General features: G+C 35.0%; 1 protein-coding gene across 1 annotated transcript in view; it reads right to left on the bottom strand.

Moving 5' to 3' along the window:
• The window catches only part of LOAG_16523 (hypothetical protein), a gene marked incomplete at its 5' end in the record, with an annotated part of 15,564 nt that extends 3,811 nt beyond the window's left edge, over positions 1–11,753 (bottom strand). The window contains 30 exons of the mRNA XM_020449177.1: positions 274–520; positions 655–901; positions 988–1,180; positions 1,358–1,587; positions 1,707–1,834; positions 1,962–2,052; positions 2,508–2,749; positions 2,904–3,019; positions 3,117–3,178; positions 3,884–3,991; positions 4,276–4,375; positions 4,478–4,648; positions 4,992–5,067; positions 5,206–5,418; positions 5,570–5,692; positions 5,831–5,970; positions 6,274–6,423; positions 6,619–6,746; positions 6,988–7,203; positions 7,510–7,687; positions 7,771–7,832; positions 8,163–8,238; positions 8,510–8,664; positions 9,518–9,644; positions 10,006–10,139; positions 10,346–10,554; positions 10,666–10,868; positions 11,009–11,083; positions 11,321–11,417; positions 11,640–11,753. Coding sequence (XP_020307365.1) covers positions 274–520; positions 655–901; positions 988–1,180; positions 1,358–1,587; positions 1,707–1,834; positions 1,962–2,052; positions 2,508–2,749; positions 2,904–3,019; positions 3,117–3,178; positions 3,884–3,991; positions 4,276–4,375; positions 4,478–4,648; positions 4,992–5,067; positions 5,206–5,418; positions 5,570–5,692; positions 5,831–5,970; positions 6,274–6,423; positions 6,619–6,746; positions 6,988–7,203; positions 7,510–7,687; positions 7,771–7,832; positions 8,163–8,238; positions 8,510–8,664; positions 9,518–9,644; positions 10,006–10,139; positions 10,346–10,554; positions 10,666–10,868; positions 11,009–11,083; positions 11,321–11,417; positions 11,640–11,753 — 4,411 coding nt within the window. The remainder of the gene's footprint in view (positions 1–273; positions 521–654; positions 902–987; positions 1,181–1,357; positions 1,588–1,706; positions 1,835–1,961; positions 2,053–2,507; positions 2,750–2,903; positions 3,020–3,116; positions 3,179–3,883; positions 3,992–4,275; positions 4,376–4,477; positions 4,649–4,991; positions 5,068–5,205; positions 5,419–5,569; positions 5,693–5,830; positions 5,971–6,273; positions 6,424–6,618; positions 6,747–6,987; positions 7,204–7,509; positions 7,688–7,770; positions 7,833–8,162; positions 8,239–8,509; positions 8,665–9,517; positions 9,645–10,005; positions 10,140–10,345; positions 10,555–10,665; positions 10,869–11,008; positions 11,084–11,320; positions 11,418–11,639) is intronic.
• Positions 11,754–17,024: the final 5,271 nt, after the last annotated feature.

Raw genomic sequence — 17,024 nt, 5'->3', positions numbered from 1 at the left:
ACTACTACTACTCTCTACTACTACTATATATATATATATATATATATATATATATATATATATATACGTCGTTGTTAACTAATAATATTGCGCAAAAACAACATTATATCCCGAATAAACCTATATCGCTGAAAAACGAAGTCAACAAAATAGATTTTCCGGCACATGAGACTAGTTCTGATAATGTCCCATAAAGTTAAACGTTAGTGCCCGTGAAATTGTTTGTTAGTTTTTAAAACTAATGTATAAGTTAAGAGTGATAAAACTACAAACCCGTTAAGCCTAAACGATCGCCTTCTTCTAATTCATTAGCTTCGAAAAATCCCCGCCTTTCAACTGATTCAGCTTCCAGTGCTGAAAGCACCCTGTTTGTTGAAAGTTCTTCAATACAATTTGTCCTCTCCAATTTATCATGACCGATGTCATTCAGAGTTGCTCGGATGTCGTGCAAAATTTCATTTTTCCTTTTCATCTCAGCCACGAATGACACATCGATGTGGACTACTGTCTTCAAAGCGATCTGAAAAACATTCTATTATCACTACATGTATAACACTTACATTTGTCATAACAGTCTATTTATTTTTTGCTTATATTTTTGAATTATTCTATTAATACTTCAAATTCTCTTCTCCGTCTAAATCTAAAACTAACCTGTCCAGCAAAGGCACAAACTCGTTCTGCCACTGTTTCCCAAGCTAAAAAAGACTGCTCCTTATCTTTATGTAGTAATTCCAATACATCCTCTTTCATCTTCGATAAATTATCGTCATCAATAAGACCAACATTCTGTGATTCAATTAGTTCTTCATCTTCAGTTTCGCTACAGTCTCGTGACCGCTCCTTCCCCATTGCCAGCAGATCACCAAACTCATCAACATCTGCACTATTCGGTGGATTTCTAAACAAAGACTGTGTTTCTGAAAACTAGCAAAGCAAATAGGCATTGTCGCTTCAAATACAAAGAGGAAAAAAAAACAAACACACTCGAAGTTAACTGTTTCAATCTGTTCAATTTCTCGTTTCTTCAGGAAAAAGTATGCGAGGGACCGTTTTGCTTCATGCATTAATCCACTGACAATAAGTCGACAACAAAGAGATGGCCTCGCAGCGACATAGAATATTGTTTTTACAGCTTTTTGCATCATACTTAACCAATTATATGATGTATTTGCTACATCTGGAAGATTTATATCATAAATTAGCAAAACTATAGATACATTTGATTATAAAATTCATCCACTTCAGTTCTATCCAACATGAAATTAGCTGATCATAATCTTTACGCTTAAAAAGCTATTCAACCAAGCACAGACGTAACTTCATTCTATGAATTTTGATAATAAAAATGACTTACTTTGCACTAATACAGCGTGCACACATTGTAGGATGCGATGAGTTTCAGGGAGACGGAACGATGGCTCATAAAGAGCACCAACATCTTTAATGTTTGGTGTACTTCCCAACATAGCGATCGCATTAAAAAATTCGGCAGCTAATGCGCCGTCGTCATTGTCAAAAAAACCCTCACGTTGCGTTAACTCAATAAAAAAATTTAATCTTTCCCGCATAAATTCTTTGTTAGCTCTGAAAAATATGATCAAAGGATATCTTGGAACTGAAGACGACAAAAAAAAAAAATTAAAACAAAAAAAATAAAAACCCTCCACCGAAAACTTTAAAATTAAAATATTTAAACAAAATACCTGCATATAATAGAGAAGAGACGTAAAGCTGCAATCCGAGATACACCTTGAGTTTCAAAGACCACTGCAGAGAGTACGTCAAGCAAATCAATATCCCAGCGATTTTCCCGAGCCATCAAGCAGAGGACCTAGGTACGATAAATAGCACGATTTACCTTACTTTAAAACCTAAAAACTGAAAGTGGTCGCATAACTGCACCCATCAATGAGGGACTAGTTTGTCCAAAGACCAATAAAATATTTCAACATTCCAACCTCCTCAACGGACACTCTTTCTTCTTCGCCGATACCAAGAACTATTTTGATGAGATTTTCCGCACTTCTCCGTGCACTTACATCGCGATCTCTGTATAAAAAAATATTTTCTAAACAAGTTAAATAAGAAATTTTTTTTCTCACTGCCTTTTTTTTTTCATTGCTTTCCCAAAATGTTTCATTTCTGTCTGATGCGAAAATAGCATTGATGGTTAAAAGTAATCGGTCCCATCCACATTAATTATACAACTTTTGTTTCGCCATAGTTAGTAATTCAAATGGTGATTTCATGAAATGACTTTTTCCGTTGGGAGCAATGAAAAGTAAGATTTTGGTATGGACTTTTCGATATTTCATTTCTGCGTTATTTGCTTGTTTGATTCAATCAAATTTACGTGATATCCCATTCAAAATAACTCAAAAGATCATTTAACCAAAAACTTTGAGGGTTTTAAATGAGTGAAAGAATGGAACAGTAGATTTCTTCAAGGGATGTTCCCAATTCCAAAGCGGATGGAATGTATGAAAACAGGCATGAAAACAAACTTGTTTGCAGAGATGAATAAATCTCGAGCGGCATTTATGATAATTTCTTTAACCGCACTGTCTCGCCGCCAAACCACTTTGAATAGTTCACGAACACCCTTTTCCGAATCACGAATTCCAAATTTATTAGCTTCCACAATAAAGTGAATAATCTCAGTTAATTCATTAGCTTGTCCATACATTACTGATCGTAATGCTAGTTTTATGCAACTTTCAATTTCCAGTGAAAACATTATAGCATTCTAAAAGTAGGACATCATTTTGAATAAACATGCTAAAAGTATGTTTGATTCGGCTGTCCTTAACGGACCAATTCAACTCAAATTGAAGCATTTTTAATCATATTTTTCTAAGTACCATTTTTATTCCCCGATATAAAAAACCGCTTATACTCGCCTCATGCAGTTTGATTTTATTATCCAGTTCCTCCATCGTCTTTTGGTAATCCCCAATGCGGTCTTCCAGCTCCAGCATTTCTTCGTCATCAGCTAACTGCATCTTTTTATGCTCATCTAAACAATAAGTTAATTAACATGTGGTAGTGTTGCTGGCAACGGCATTATTTAGGAAATTACTAAAAGAAGTAAATTATAATGTCAAAAACCACACCGAAGTAATACACTTGCAACGATTCATAACATTCTCGAATAATTTCATCGGCTGACCCATTCCTAAAGTTTGCATGTAATATAGCAATTTCGAAATTGTCAGCAGAATATGTATAGCAAAATGTTTTTCTTGTAATGTAGTGGCGGGAAACCCGAAACCACTTTCCACATTTTAGCGATGATTTAGCTTTGGAATTGATTGGCAACATTTGAATTTCTCCTTCCATTTTGCTCATCTATATTGGCCGTCTATAAAGTAATAAAAAACGCCCCAGTGTGATAATATATTACCTATTCTGTACCGCTTGGAAATTATGTTACAAATTCTCTTGTTTTCGTTACGTATATCTACTTACATCCTTTCTAGATATTGTAAACCCCACCCTCTTGTCTGTTATATATATATGGCCTATCTCCAGTTTTTGATTGGGATCCTTCATTCTTCCGGCGTTTCGTCCATTTGGACACCAGCTCTTCTACCACTCATCACTTATTAATTTACATTTGAAGTATTATTTCCTGCTATTACCCGACTATGCATTATTGTTCTGCATATTTTATTGGTTAATAAATTGTTTTATGAATTCGCCGCTCGTGTTCGCAACTCAAGGTTCACATTTACAGCAATACTTCACTGAAGGAAGTTTTTCGCTTTGCAATAATATTTCGATTCAATTTTCCCTTGCGTCCCCTCACGATAAAACTTTCGCAACATGTAGTACACAAACTTCGCATTAAAAGAAACAACAAAAACTGGGAAACACAGGCCTGTTAACAGTAGGAAATCTGCCATCGAAAGCTGCTCGAACAAGTACTTCGACAGCCGCACGGCATGTCTCACGATTTTCAAGAGCATGCACAATTTTAGTTATTAATCTGGAAGCAAAAAAAAATTATCCAGCAACAGTATCTGTTTACTTTATTGGACTTTCAACATAGAATGAATTATCAAGAGAAAAAAAAAGATTTAAGTAATTTGGACTATCTAGGACGAAAAAAGGATAAACTGAACAGAGAGGAATGGTGCAGTTGACTGTAAATCTATTTCGTGTATGAATGTTAGGAAGGTGTATCGGGTACAATCGCTCATCAAAAGACATACTGTAATTCAGTCAAATATGAATATTCCTGGAATTCACAGATATAAAAGTAAAACATACTCTTCGAGCGTGACATCATCATCAATGACGCACTCGGCGACCGTGGTCGTCCCGATGCCATTTGTTTCACTGACCTCAGCATAAATATTTTCTGTATCTCCTATGAAAATTCTTATTTAGTAATAATTTGTTAAGAATGGCGCTTGTTATGCAAAATAAAACATTTAGACCGTTATGTAACAAACATTATACCAAAAAATACCAGCAGCATTTTCATTCCCATTTTGATCAATAATGTTGCCTACGCTTTCCTCTTCACTAGCTTCTACATTCCGTCTACTTAGTCTTTGTTTGACTGATTTTGTAATCCACTGAATCAAATTTTCTTTCATAGATGCCCACTCAATACAGGCTTTTCTGATTCCTTCCTTCTCTGCAAGTAGAATATATAATTCTGATATAAAAAAGATTTAAGTAATTTGGACTATCTAGGACGAAAAAAGGATAAACTGAACAGAGAGGAATGGTGCAGTTGACTGTAAATCTATTTCGTGTATGAATGTTAGGAAGGTGTATCGGGTACAATCGCTCATCAAAAGACATACTGTAATTCTCATTAATAGGGTCCAAAAAAAACCCCATCTTTTAATTCAATCCAGTAATGAATAAGCAGTATGAATCCGTTGAATATCTATTATAACTTGCATTTCCTCGCAAAATTTCTCGGCAAGTAAAAAAAGATAAATAATTTCTTGTAAGATCTCAATGTCTTTCACCTGGATTGGTATTCTTCAGTTCAAATCGTTCCGCCTCAAGACGACTAATAGCATCCGCCAGATCATCAGCATTCAGCTGATAAAAACAAAAATTTTTATACATACACTTAAAACAAATTTTAACTGTTCTCAAGTAGTATCTATATTTACTGTAAGATTCGATGCCAAGATTATGCAAATCCTTTGCTTGGAAGGAAAATAAACTGTAACTCACAGAAGCTCCGAATGGATTGTATTCCAAAATGGCACTTAAAAATGTAGCGGCATTCCGCCGAACCGACACAGACTTATCTATCAAGCGGCCACCGGCATCACGAATGAGACCACCACTTATAAAAACTATCGGTATTTGTGAAGCACGAGCCAAACGTGTCCATAGTTGCAATGTACGAGAACGTACTACTGCATTCACATCAACAGTATGATCCTTTAACTGATTTGATTCAACATGAATAATAGAAATAATAGAAAAAGAAATGAAAAAATCTTGAAAACTCATAATTCTGGAAAATGAAAAAAGGAAAAAGAAATTTCCATTTTATAACATAGTAAAGATATTTTAGGTATAGCTGTTAAACCTGTAAGTGAAGGAGAAGCCGGTCGCGTGACCGTCGAAAACTGCCCTCTGGTAAATTTCCCTTATATACGATCATAACTATTTCGACAAAGGCAGTAAGAACAGCACAACGAAGAGTAGCTGGCTGCAAAAGTATGTGTTTTACAGTTCACCTTGAAAATCAGTTAAACATACACTATCTTGAAAACCAGTTAAAAACAAGAAATTCGATAATGTCAGGAGCAAAATATTAAACACAAGACAAAAATCAGAAGAGAGTTACATCATCCGATAGAAATGAAGCAATATTGACGATATGTTTATTCAACAAATATGGCTTCTTCTCGGCCAAAGAAACAATGAATAAAGCAAATGGTCGAGCTGACACATCACTACGAGCAAAATCATTTTTCGATAAGCGACCTGGACATGTGTTTCAAATATAACGAATGATGTAAACTTCCCAACACATCTAAGTTCAAAAATTGGCAATAAGCAACTGAACGATTACTTTATCATGACTAGTGTTAACTTGAATTTTACGATTAAAAAATATATTGAATCTTCAGTATATTTTCTTAAAGACTTAGAAGAAGTACCATTTTAGAAACATGTAAATTTCATGTGTCATAGTTAACAAGAAATAATGTAAACACTATTCTTTGGAAGGGAAAATGAGATGCAATAGTTGTTACGAAAAAAAGTGCAAATTTATATTCGACTTACTCAATGCCGAAAGTATTGACTGGAAAAGAGTGTCCATATCATCGTAATAAGAAACAGATTCGATTGCATCAACAAAAGGCGACTGTGTTAAAGAAGAAAGCGACAAATAATCGAGACGCTTCATCAAACTCACCAATTTGGCACCAACTTCTGGAATAAAAAAACCATGAACTGAAATTTCGTTTACAAGAGGCCAGTAACTACAGACTTCCATCATTACAAGAGCGACAAGGCGTTCTTACTAATGACCGCAGCCACATGGAATGATAAATCGTCTTCCCTCGATTTTAAGGAAGAGGATTTAAGAAATTACTTTTGGTGAAGAGAAAAAGTAGAAATATTCACTTGTGACTTCGCTGTAGTCAATACAAATAACTTTGAGATAGCCAAATATTGCCTGCAACCAGTCACGTCCGCTAACCTTGCTAAGTTCCGGATTTTCGAGAAATTTGTAAGCCAGATCTTTCGAAATCCTCAAAAAAATTGCAAAATTCTACAGCCTCTATTGATAAATTTTAGAAAAATCACAAAATAATTCAAAGTTCCAAGGAACTTGCTGCATTACATTCAAACTCAAAAGTACGTCTTTGGAAATACCAAAACAATTTGGTGATTTCAAAGAATTTTGATGTAAACTATACTTTAATCGATTCAGTCTTCATCAAACTCAAAGTAAATAAGCAATAATAAACAAATTGTAAGTTTGGTGATTACTTTAACAGTTCCGGCGGTACTATAGATGGTTGCCAGAGAAAGCGGATAGCTGTATTACGTCGTCGTCCCTGCGCATCGATACTATTCATTGAAAATGCACGGCGCAATAATTTCAAAGTATTGCCTCGATTGCATGTCCACTGGACCATGTACTGATCGTCTGCCTTATCTGGCACTGCTTTACGGCCTTTCTTGATGTTCGATGCTTCTGACTGCCTAATATTAGAAAAAATACAAATGTAATTTTGCGATATTAGAATTTCGGATGATTAGAAATTTGAAACCTTCCTAGTGGAAAAAAAAGTTGAACGAATTGATTAATTTAAACTACGGAATTCAGAATGAACGGCAGACCGATTCTGACAAATAATATTGAAAAGCAGAGTAAATTAACGACATTCCTCTTTTTTTATGATAATTATGATAATGACTCATCAATACAGCAAACATAACCATTGCAAATTTAGGGAATTGAAAGTTCATGCCTAAATGAGACTGTTTCAAAACAAAGTTAATATAAACCGATTAGATGATTCCTTTTCAAAAAGAACAGCAAGTCGGCACAACAAATATACATAAATTAGAAATGCCCGCGCATGCATTTCTCTTTCAACAAATAGATCTTGCGCTAATTCAGCTTCAGCCTCACTTATAAGCATTGGTAACAGTTCTTCGATACTGTCCAACGTGAGTTTTAAACCTAAAATAAAGAACTGGAAAATTTTAAAACATTTCACTAAGTAATAAAAGATAACCTATGGCGGCCGAATAATTAAAACATACCGGCATTTAAAACCGAGATTAACTGAGCACGAAGACGCCACGGTTCACCCTCGGAAAATGGCCTAAAAACAATCCGTGAAAGAACATAAAATAGGCTAATAAATTAACAACGAAGAATTATTAGGGAAATATTATCACTCGTGAAAGAACATAAGATAGGCTAATAAATCAATAACGAAAATCACTCGGGAAATATTATCACTCTTTTCATATTAGCAGGAATGAGAAAAAAAGTATGAAAGTAGATGGAACACTGAAGTCGAAAAGATCGAAATCCATTTCACTGAAACTAGCAGTTTTATAGCTATCCTTGAATGAGAGCTTTAAACAAATGTAATTTAAACAAGTGTTGAAATACTAAGTTTTTCATCCATTTGTAAATGATAACCTACTTTATAGTGAAAAATAAGTGGTCAAATCTATCGATGATTCGCGACCATCTGCCAGCATCTATGTCGTGATGAAATTCTGCAAAATGTCATACATGGCCAATAGCTAAGACAATTGGGTTATGAAAATCAATCACTGCCGGTCCTCTTTTTCCCACAAATATCTCTCCAGACAAATGAAATATTTTTTTTAATCGCCGATGTGTACTTCAGTGCTAAATTTATTCGAGAAATCCAATCCCAGCATCTGTACATATTTCCCTTCCAGAAAACATCCAGAAAGTTTGCTTCTGAATATTTTGGTCAGAAAGGCATCCATCCCCATAAACAAGAACGTTAAAAAAACTTACGAAATACTTTTGAAATGATCTCATCCAGTTGAGGACGTATACTTATCGTGTAAAAATCGTCACTTTCTTCTAACAAGTCATCATCTCGAGAAGGGATTACAAACTTTTTTACTGGCCCATGCATTTTCTTGAAGAGATCTAATGGATCAAATCTTCTGAAAAAAATAAGCAAGCAGGAAACGCACCCAAGTATCGACGGAAATTAGTGTTATAAAGTTAATCGTAGCATAAACTTTTTTTTAATCTAAACTAAAAGAGTGGGCATAGCATAACCTCGTCACTACGCATAGTATTAACATAGATCCCGATTACATATCACATGCATCTATTCCTCAAACGAAACTAACTATTCCAGAAGATTAAAACTCAGTTCGACAGCTCCCCCATAATTACATCGAGTGAATCGCTAGTAGGAGCTGATACTTCCGCTAGCTATACGACTACCAAGTAAGTCGAAAGCATTAAGTTACTGTTGAAAGAAACAGATATAATCAAAACTGAATATTTTATTTCGAAGCAACAATTTTGAACAATATAATAAAATAACCATATTACACAGCCAACTTCTATTCCGCACTAACAACTTATTATTCAAAGTAAAAATCAGCAAAGACTGATGTAATCTCGCAAGGAAAAGGAATGAGCAATGAAATCATTGGAAATCGAACGAGAACGGTATTTCATCCCATTTCCATTCCCAAAAAATGCAAAAGTCAATTCCGTTGTGTTGTGAAACGAAACAAGTTCCGCACACTCGCTTTCTGAAATGAAATATTTGTAACATTTTTCTTATCCGTTCTTTGAATTGCATTTCATTAATACCAAATAAAATCAAACTAGCTGGAATGCTTAAATTCATTATACTGTAAAGTAGTCGCAAGCAATGAATTTTTCCGATGCTGAAAATAACATAAGATACTCCTATAGTAAAAAACCACTAAATCCATCCTATGCAATTATTAAGCAATTTTACTTCTACGGCTTACTGAAGGTGCTGTCTTTACATACTTTTTACATATTGGTATATGCATGAACTCGTTCGTCAACCAGAGGATGACATGGCAACCGGAACTAAAATAACGAAACGAAACTTCCCCAATCTCCCCTTCTTGCAGGGTAGGTCTACTAGCCCCTCCTGATTTCGGAGAGAGAAAGCCAAACATCTCAAGTCAAATCAGGATGTCACAAAGATTTGAACTCTCCATAGAATGCCGGTCGATATCGAAGAATAAATGGGTCAGAAGGTATTAGTACAATTAACATCATTTTTCATGCATGTCAAAAGAACAAAAAGAGCTTCACATAAAGTGAAGAGACGCTACTTGATTCTAAATCTTATTTTCTTGAATTCTTTTTGATGCGCACTAGTGTACTTGGTTAGGTAGAAATCCCTCAAAAGTACTCAGATTCATACTATTTACACTGTCACCGATAAGATTTAAGTGGTTTGTACAAAGTGGGTTCATTTCCTCCCGATATTTAAATCATCCATATACCTCTGTCAACGAACAGTACCAATCCACCAGCAAGGATGTGTCTTTTATTTCGCGTTTTTAGATAAGGAGAATGTAGAAATGCAGCATTGAAAACATGTTTAATTTTATCCAGAATTACATCTTCTTCGCAGTTCCTTAAAAACAACTCAATTTCTTTATTTTTATAAATTACCTTAAGTTAATATAAACAAAACTGATGAACACTTTTGCCTGACACTGAAATTTTCAGTAGCTGTACAGGAATATCTGCCTCCCTAACTGTAAGTATTAATGCAAGAAAGAGAAACATAATCCAAATTTTCAGATAAAATATAGATTGTGATCAAGAGAAAATGTTTACCAATTGAGCAACGTTTCAGCAAGAGTTTTTGCCAACAGTGTTTGAGCGATGTATTCACCACAGCCAGACAGTGCAATTGCAACACTCTTGGAATCCCTTTGGTCAGCCCAAATAGCGCCACCAACTTGAATCGTATGGCCTAATCGCCCTTCAGTTTTCAATATAATTCCACCACTTGAGCATGCCGCATTACAACCACCATTTTCATACTGAACAAAATGAGTGAAATAACTTCCATAAGATAACAAATGACCGTAAACTTGAAGCTCCAATTGGAAATCTTTGATCTACCCAAATCATAGGGAACTGATAGGTATTACCGACACAGCGCCTACGGTATCCATCGTCTCCTTTTCCCAGTTCCTGACAATTCCTCGAGCTTCTCGCCACTGTCGTTGTGATCTTTTTGATATAAGTGATATTGGATCACAGAGTACAATGCCACGCTTTTCAGCCCAGTTTTCAGCACCTCGGCCTACCAAAACTGTCGGCTGCACGAATTTCTTGTCACCGCACAACTGCTCTGTAATGATGATTCTCAAAACTAAGCCACAAAAACCTCCCAAAGAGAATTCTGTTGAACCTTACAGTCCAAAATCACAAAAAAAGTGCTATAGTTTTAATATTCCACTTCAATAAAAACTGCATGAAAGAAAATTTAACCTTTGGCTAACATTGCAGCAACTTCAATGGGATTCCGTAACCGAGACACCACTCCAACAGCGCCGAACACATGACCTGAATAGAAGCATATTAAGGCGATTCGCATGAACAACATTTGATCTAAAGCTACGATATCCACAAATATCTCTCACTTAAATACTGAACAATACAAATAACTAGTAGATACGAATAACTATGCATAAGTCTGACTGAAACCATATAAATAAAAAATGATACTTCCAGACTTGATATTTACCAGCTTGTTCCAAGTCCGAGAAAATTTCGAAAGTTATATTTTACATGAATTTTAACCTTCAGAGGATGTAAAAGCTGCTTCACATTCCAGATGACCATCAAATGTTAAGTTCGAGCCCAAACCACAATTTGTCCTAAAGTCGTTCTCAAGTTCCTGAAAAATAATATATACATTAAAATCATGAAATCGTTTAACTAAAATCAATAGTCAATAATGTGTCCTAGACGCACATTCCAACACTGTCCTAAATTTTTATTTCATGAATAAAAATTGTGAAGGACCATTACAGCAAATAATTCCATTCTTTCAAGAAACCCTAAAAAATTTTATGTCCACGAAAATAATTTAAAATAAAGCAAAGGTAAAAACGTAAACCTTAACCGCCTCGACAATGTTTCCTTTCGATTTGCATACTGCTTTTAGACAAACATCTTCCGTTTTATGTGGGTGTGTCCCAGCACCAGCGTGTACAGCTACAAATGCACACATCTACCACTTACTGCAATATATTAGCCAGAGCTTTCTCGAATTCCTCGCTGCGAAATCGATGTTTCAAGAGAACTTCACCATTAAACAAAAGCACTGGCACGTCATACTTGTATTTCTGCAATTTATTCCGTAAAATCTGGAGTACTTTTGCTTTTTATGAAGACTACTACAGGAAACTGTGTGGAAAAAAAGAAAATAGACATTGACATGGTATACAGGCATAAACAACACATTAATGACAAAAATGAGAAAGAGGTAAACAAATAACAGTGTGAAGAAACTGTAACCCACATAATTGCTTGACTCATACACCTAATCACTTGATACATCCACATACTAAATTCTCCTTTTAAAATGATTTTGCTCATCTAAATGAGCAATTCGTCACCGATACAAAATACTAGAGCTATTCAGTGTTTAGCTTATCATACCTAATTCGGACCACCTAATTCGTCACTTGAAAGTAAAAGGACAAAGGGAGATGAGTAAGGTGAACGGAAATGGAGGAAGAGTGGGAGAAGCGAATTCGAGGATTTTTTACACAAACCTCAAAATTCGTATTATTAGAGATGTTGACAGTTTCCACTTGAAGATAAGTAAGTGCCCCTTGGTGAGAGATGTAACTGTCCAGTTGTTGTCTGAAATGTTCGCAGAGAGGACAGCAATTGGTAGTGAGTAGGTGAAGCCGAAGTTTTTTCTTCGTGCAATAACTTCTACTGATAAAACGTATAGCGAGCATTCATTAACTGAAAAATTAGAAAAGAGAACTAATAATGACAGGTAACTGAAGAAAACTCATTTCACAACAATCACGGGCTCATTTGACCTCCTTCAACATTATCCCAAAGCGCCAATCGATGACCTGCGCTAATTTCAAACAGCCAATAGAGGGGGTCTCGCTGCGAAACCATCCATTTCAAAGAATTTGGAATTGGAAGTACATAAAAAGCATAAGGAAAAAGAAAGAGAAGGAGGGAAGTGTGGAAAATCGGTCCATCCAGGGGTATAGATTACCACCGATATATCAGAAATTCAAAGTTTTTCTCTTGACTATTTCATTTGCCTCTTTTCATCTTGGTCCATTCCAGTACATACAAAACTTATTTTCAAATGGAGAAAAAAAGATATGTAATATTTGGAATTATAAGGTAATATAGTAGGTGGAAAATGAAGTCCAAAATGGAAAAAAAGAAGGCCTTCTGTGGGAATCAATAAAACCTAATTTTATAACTAGTTGACCCAGCGATCAAGAAAATAACAACCCGTGATATCGTGATAGAATGGGGATTATCGGCTATACTTATGTTCCCGATAAATTTCATAATAATTGTTGTTTCGATGAATTTGACATGAATTTTACATTTTTGCAAAGTGAATTAACAAGGAATTTATGTATTCCATTTATTTTGTTCCTTAGTACCTTGAAAGTCTTGATTGTAGTTGCTCATCTCTTTCCTTTACTTGAACAAATTAAGACCCCAATATATGTGGTGACAACGATTATCACATTCCTTCTTCCCACGACATATTTACGTAAATTCCGGGGCAATACCATCATTTCCAGCATTTGACTGACCAAATATTGACTGACTGGAATGAAATTGTTTAGTCGGACGTGTATAATTATAACTAGAGATCGTAACTGAAGGAGGGAGATAGAAAACAGTCTAGCAGTCCGGTGAAAGGCCACACTCCTTTCATATGAGCTTAAGTCCTCAGTCATGCAGTAGTGCCAGATAAACACTTCAGGCTGCACTTTCATTTACATATCTTCATATGCTTATGCTCCTCAGCCAGACTCAATAAGTGAATTTCACAGATACCGTTATAACATGGTTGAGGCATTCTGAAGGCATCCTTTGCATGCAGTTGAGGAAGCGATCTCATGAAATGATGATTAGAGGAAATAGAAAGTTCGTTAAGGTTTTCTAGATATTGCAATGTAAACTGTTTTCAAATTCACTCTGAGATTAGTTCAATTATGCTAGAAATTTTTAAATATAAGTCTCGTGAAATCACGTCGACATCGATGGATTTCATAACAACTTATACTGGACAAATATTTTTAAAATCAGCCCATGTTTTGATGAATATATATTTTATGTTTCATCCAATTTCAGCCCAGAATATAATTAATGCATTTGGATTGACTTTCTGGAATTCACTTCAGAGATGTAACTGGAACGTTCAATATAGTGGAGATATAATTAACAGTTTAACAACGGATTTGCTTTTCCAGCTCCATTCATTTTTTATTGGTTAGTCGTTTGGAGTATTGCATTCAACTTCTATAGAACATATCTCGTGAGCGTATAAACGCTTTAATTCGTGCAAATTCCAACAACAGTCGTTTAATCCGGCTCTTTTTACACTTCCATGGCTTGTTCATACTTTTCAAGAATCTGAAAGAAAAACTTTGGGATTCATCCCACGTGATGCCGGAAAAACCGAAAAAATTTATAATATGTTGGAGCCATTAAAGTGTTTTTGTTACAAATCTGTAGCATAATGACTGCCTTATTTAGAATATCTTACCAACAAATGATTCATTACACAAAAAGGTAAAATAAATTTTTTCAACGCTTCAAGTTATGAATCATTTATCCAATTCCCATAACAATGTTGCGATATCCGGTCTTATAACCAAGCTATTTTCAATCTTCAATGTTAATGGTCACCAGCTCGATAACCATGCTTATATTCAATGGTTAACATATCTTACATTTCCGTAAACCAATTCACATGTAAATTCTTCTTGCCTGAGAATTAATCTTGTATCAGGTTTTTGATAAACTTTTTCAAACTCCTTACACTCATATCAAACAACACAGAAACTTCATCCTCCAATACAAGGGGTAAAAATTTTCACAATATACGATAGCTTTCTCATCTGTTGCGACGTTAAAAAATATGGTTGATTCAGCGGCCTTTTTCAAAATTTCTATAAAATAGCATAAAATTGCATTTAATATTTTTTTTGAATTGCTCAAAATTGTTTTGAATTCTTGCAAATTTTGTGACGCGCTATTAACTACCACTTTATATTTTTCAATAAATATTTGAACGTAGTTAGCGATGCAATATGGTACTTTCGAATGATACACTCCCTAGGCAATTCAGACTAAAACATTCCCATAAACCTTCTACAGATTAAAATCATTTCCGGATACTGCGAGTTAACTTCTCATTGTATAACAACGTGACTTACCGTTCGAAGCTATCAATACCTGACTCTGTTGTACTTTCTATCAGAATTCATTTGAAAAATTTGAATTACTAGAAATATGTTAAACATGTTGATATGCTGAACATGTCAGGGTATAAAGTGTCATTGATTTCTCCAAATAAAATTCTAGAAGTCTAAAAATGATATCACTAATGTTAATTGCTACAACAGACCTTAATTACATTCTTAAGCTAAGAGAAGTGCCACTCAGCGATAGCAGCAGCAACAACAGCAGCTCCACAGGAAAGGAACTAAATATACTGGATGACAGCTTGAAAGAAGCAGCTGCACTCCACGAGTGGTTGAGAATACGCCGCAGGTTTTCAATAACTACGCGTTGTGACAACATTTCTCCTACTTTCTTTGTTTTTCCGTTACCTTAAATTGTTATTCCATTCCATCTTAAAAGTGCAAAGTATTTTATAATGATGTTCACTTCTAAAGAGTATCTAGATAAGAGATCCAGTCTCATACATTTCCTTCTAACCAAACTCATTCGACCTTACTTAACAAGAAGACTCCTTGTTGATTCCTTCCGCTCCACTTCTTACTAGTGACCGTACGTACTGTTAGTACGTGTCTTAACTATCCCCTCTGTTGTTTTTCCTTGTTTACTTTTCTCTTAGGTCTTATTTACTTTTTTGAGTAAAGCTATTCCATTACTACTTCTCTCAGCTCTTTGGAGAGATGTCCATCATCCTTTTTCATTCAGAAGAAGTGTGACAGGCAGGTCTAATCTGGAGACATTAACACACTGAAATTGCAAGAAATGTTTTTTAATAATGTCTTTTAAAGTTATTTAGATAGTGTTGTTTGCTCAGTGCGAATATTTTGCCATCACATATCCATCTGCTCATTATAATATTTCATACTTTCATCCGTATTCTGTTGAAAGTTTTATCGATAACAACTTCATCATGCATTTTCTAGAATCGAAATTTGCATTTGACCGGAGTTGTGCGCTTAATGCAGTATATGCATCTTCTAATGGCTTATCCTACAAAGCCTCTCCAATTAGTCATTTTACTCATATTATCCTTTAGTTAATCATTTTTTTTGAACTGACTTTCAAGAGGAGGGTATTAAAGACGATACTAAACCTTAAAAACTTGGACAGAACGATTGTGAAATAAATTTCCGACGGCTTTTGTGAATTACAAGAAACTTCAACACAAATGTTTTAATACCGGCAGTTCTGGGATATATTACAAATGAATGCGCACTGAATATTAAATACAGGCATTTTTCCAGAAAATATTATTGTAGACCAGATGGTCCTAATTAGGAGTTCCATGGCTACGGTCCTTTTGTGCTCTTTTTACATAAGAAGCTATTATCAGGTCTTAAATAATGAGAAGCGATTCAGCATCCTCAGGTGCCAGCCAGGAAATCCTAATTAAATCGATTTTCAGGACTTATCTAGTACCTAGCTTTATTTGGCTTACTGACAAAATGACGATATCAGTGATCAATTGTGGGTTAGTATTAAAAAAAAAATTTATTTATTGGGAAATTGAGACTGGCTTGGAGGCTTTAGCATTCACCTCAAAAGCGTCTCCGAGCACAATGACTGATGATCGATGTTCAGTTATGAAGAACATCGGTAATGCAATAGTCCAGTCTCGACTTCTCTGGCTCATTTAACAATAACCACTGTATAATGTTTTGCAGTAAAATACATATTCGTCATATGCTGTCACGAGCTTAAAAAAGGAACCAACGCAACCACATGTTAAGCAAAAAAAGGTTTTAAAAAAAAGAAATAATTTTATGAGATTTAAAAAAACATAGTTGTATCTGATCTTTTTTGAATTTCGAAATCGCTCGATGGTTTTTCTGGATAAGGATAAAAAGAATCTAAAACATAAAACAGCATATTCTATTTTATAGCTGTAAGAAAGAATGATTATCTGACTGATTACAGCTCTTGTTAAGCTTCGAATTTTTGGGAAATGAAGTAGTCATTGATAAACTCGTCACATGATTTCCCTATGATAGGTGTAGGCATCAGATTGGCACAACTGACCACTCAGTGAACAGTAGTG

This window comes from Loa loa, assembly GCF_000183805.2.
Source record: "Loa loa unplaced genomic scaffold supercont3.6, whole genome shotgun sequence".
In the NCBI taxonomy this organism is placed as follows: Eukaryota; Metazoa; Nematoda; class Chromadorea; order Rhabditida; family Onchocercidae; genus Loa; species Loa loa.
Note: the sequence above shows the minus strand (reverse complement) of the source record. Positions and strands in the feature narration are given on the sequence as shown.